At 43.3% G+C, this 2,756-nt stretch overlaps 1 protein-coding gene across 1 annotated transcript; it reads left to right on the top strand.

The window, feature by feature from the left end:
• The first annotated feature begins 514 nt into the window (after positions 1–514).
• On the top strand, positions 515–2,530 carry tnfa (tumor necrosis factor a (TNF superfamily, member 2)). The gene is made up of 3 exons (XM_061742021.1): positions 515–795; positions 1,482–1,538; positions 1,711–2,530. The coding sequence occupies exons 1-3, from the start codon at positions 594–596 to the stop codon at positions 2,181–2,183; spliced, it is 732 nt and encodes a 243-aa protein (XP_061598005.1). The 5' UTR covers positions 515–593; the 3' UTR covers positions 2,184–2,530.
• The last annotated feature ends 226 nt before the right edge of the window (positions 2,531–2,756 follow it).

Raw genomic sequence — 2,756 nt, forward strand, 5'->3', positions numbered from 1 at the left:
TAATATCATGTCTTAATAAAGATATCTGAAGAAACCTGCTTGTGGATGTGTGTTGTCGTCTTTGTTGTATTATAGAGACTATTTCTCCATGCAGTTACTGATCCTTTGGGGACCAAAGCCTGGTTCTGATGAGACAGAATCATCACCTTTCTAGTTCCGGTTGGAGTTGGAAACAGGGTTTGAATGGAGGTTAGTTTCAGGTTAGAGCCACGTTTGGGTTACGGAACAAATGAAAGTCAATGAAATGTCCCTATAAGGAAAGCTCTATATGTGTGAGAGAGCTTTGTGGGATGATGTGTGTTTTTTCAGACTGGGTTTGTCCACAGGTGATTTTGTTTTAGTGGGACAACCCAGTCATGGAGGTTGAGTGTGAGCGTGGGAGTGTGTTAGGTTAGATTCTGGGCTCGTCTTCCTCATCACATCTCCATTCAGTCACAGCTCGTGACATCACTGGAGTTTCCCTCGAAAGGAGGAAACTGTTTTAAAAGAGCCACTCGCAGTGTCAGTCACCAGATTAGAGCAGCAAGAGAAGAAGAACGCTCACGATAGAGCTCAGACTGAACCAAAAGGACACAAGTATCTTCTCTGAAGCAATGGAAGGTGAATGCAAAGTGGTTCTCGATGCTGCTGTCGGCACAGAAGTTGGGAAACAGACAAGAACAAGCTGTAAGACGACCACGGTCCTACTCGCCTTCACCCTCTGCCTGGCTGCCGCTGCCGCCGCTGTTCTGCTCTTCAACACTCACACCAAGGCCGGTTCCAGACCAGACTCCAGACCAGAAGAGGACAGTTTCGGTGAGTACCATACTCTCTGTAGCTGCTGTGAAACATAATACACTTTGAACAAGTGGACCAAAACGTCCCAGATGGACTGAACCGAAGCAACCTAATTTTTAGTGGGCCTTTTGAAAGATTTTGTTCGAGAGTCTTTAGTGACAGGGCATTTCTAACCGTTCAAGGTGGTCTATGAAAATGATGAGTGGGTCTCTTACACTTTGAAGAGAAAGCAACCTGAATTTGTAATTCTAAATTTAAAGTGTAAGTCCAGCTAATAGGTTAAACCTAGCTAGCTACAAAACAACATTTAGGAATGAGAAATTCTAAAAATTCAAGTTGGAAAACATGCAACACAGAGATTTTTAATTTATAAACTCACAAATTTGAGAAATAAAAAACTTGCACAAAGATTTTAAAAAATTGTGACTTGATGAACTCAGAAAGTGGCAAGAGAAACCTCAGAAACTCTAAGTGTAGAACCTAAAAAAAAAGAAAGTGTACAACTTTGGGGGTGAAAAAAAATCCCTTCATAAATTTAAAAATTTCCAGGAAAACCTTTTCTGATCCCAATAGATTGTGGAGATCAGAGGTGGCCACATGTACACCGGTCATATTGTTCCTTTGATTTATTGGGAAAGAAAGAAACTGCTTTGGTTTATGAATTGATAATGGAGTTTATAAACGTCTTTCTTTTCCTCTTACAGATCTTCATCACACACTGAGACAAGTGTCAAACGTGAGAGCCGCCATCCACTTAACAGGTAAAAATCCATCTTTTACATTTAATACCCAACATGCTTCTGAAAACAAGTGTATTTCTCAGCGCTTTTTAGTGGATCAGTGGGAAGATTGAAGGAAAGGGCTCCTAAGAAAAATGAGGGAGCTCTTCATGTCGGAAAATGATGTTCACCTTATTCCTCTTGTGTTGAACAGGGCAGCGCAATACCAACTTGACGACTTCGGTGGAGTGGCTGAGCGATGTGGATGACTCCCACTCTCAAGGAGGACTCAAGCTGAAGAACAACGAGATTGTGATTCCCCGCACCGGCCTCTACTTCGTTTACAGCCAAGCCTCCTTCCAGGTCAGCTGTGGTGGCAATGAGGACGATGCCAGCTCAGCACCCATGGTCCACCTGAGCCACACCGTGAAGCGCTGGTCCAGCTCCTTCGGGAACGACGACAGCGAGGAATCCTTCCAGACCATCTTGCACTCCATCCGAACGGCCTGCCAGAGGACGGCTGGCGGGGATCCGGATGTCGACGGGTACTGGTACTCGGCCGTGTACATGGGAGCAGTGTTCAACCTGAGGAAAGGGGACCGTCTGAAGACGCTAATGGAGGAGAAAATGCTGCATCTGCTGGAGGATGATGCGGGGAAGACTTTCTTTGGTGTGTTTGCTCTGTGAGGACATTGCTGTCCACGGAGAAGCTTCACTGCTGCCCTGAGCTCCCTCAGTCTCATGAGAGGAGCTTCAGTGAGCAGCATTTACCATTGAACCAATGGTAACTAAGCAAAGCTAACCTTAACTTGTTGACATGAAACCGATCTCTATGAGTCTACCGTGTTGTGTACTGTGTACTCATACCTGTGCCGCCTTTTGATATACTTGCACTGATGTGGTGCTGCTAGTGTCGTTTCACTACAAACTGATGGAGGATAATGTATTTTTTTTATATATTTATCATATTTATTGAGTTATTTATTGATTATTTATTGTGCTGAGTGTTAGTATTTGTATAATTTATTTATTTTATTTTTAGTTTGTTCTAACTTATGTGGTACTGTATTAATGGCTGAATAAAGAAAATATTTAAAAGAAAATGTAACCTGTAAGAGTCATTAACTGTCGAAACGAGGGAGGTCATAAAGAGGCGCCCTGTCGAACAAATTCTTCTGCAAATGCTTCGTGTCAGGCTTGTGGGCAGGAAGTTGCAGCATGAAGTCTGTGGTTTCGATAACAACCACACGGCACAAAAAC

This window comes from Cololabis saira, chromosome 15 (assembly GCF_033807715.1).
Source record: "Cololabis saira isolate AMF1-May2022 chromosome 15, fColSai1.1, whole genome shotgun sequence".
NCBI lineage: Eukaryota > Metazoa > Chordata > Actinopteri > Beloniformes > Belonidae > Cololabis > Cololabis saira.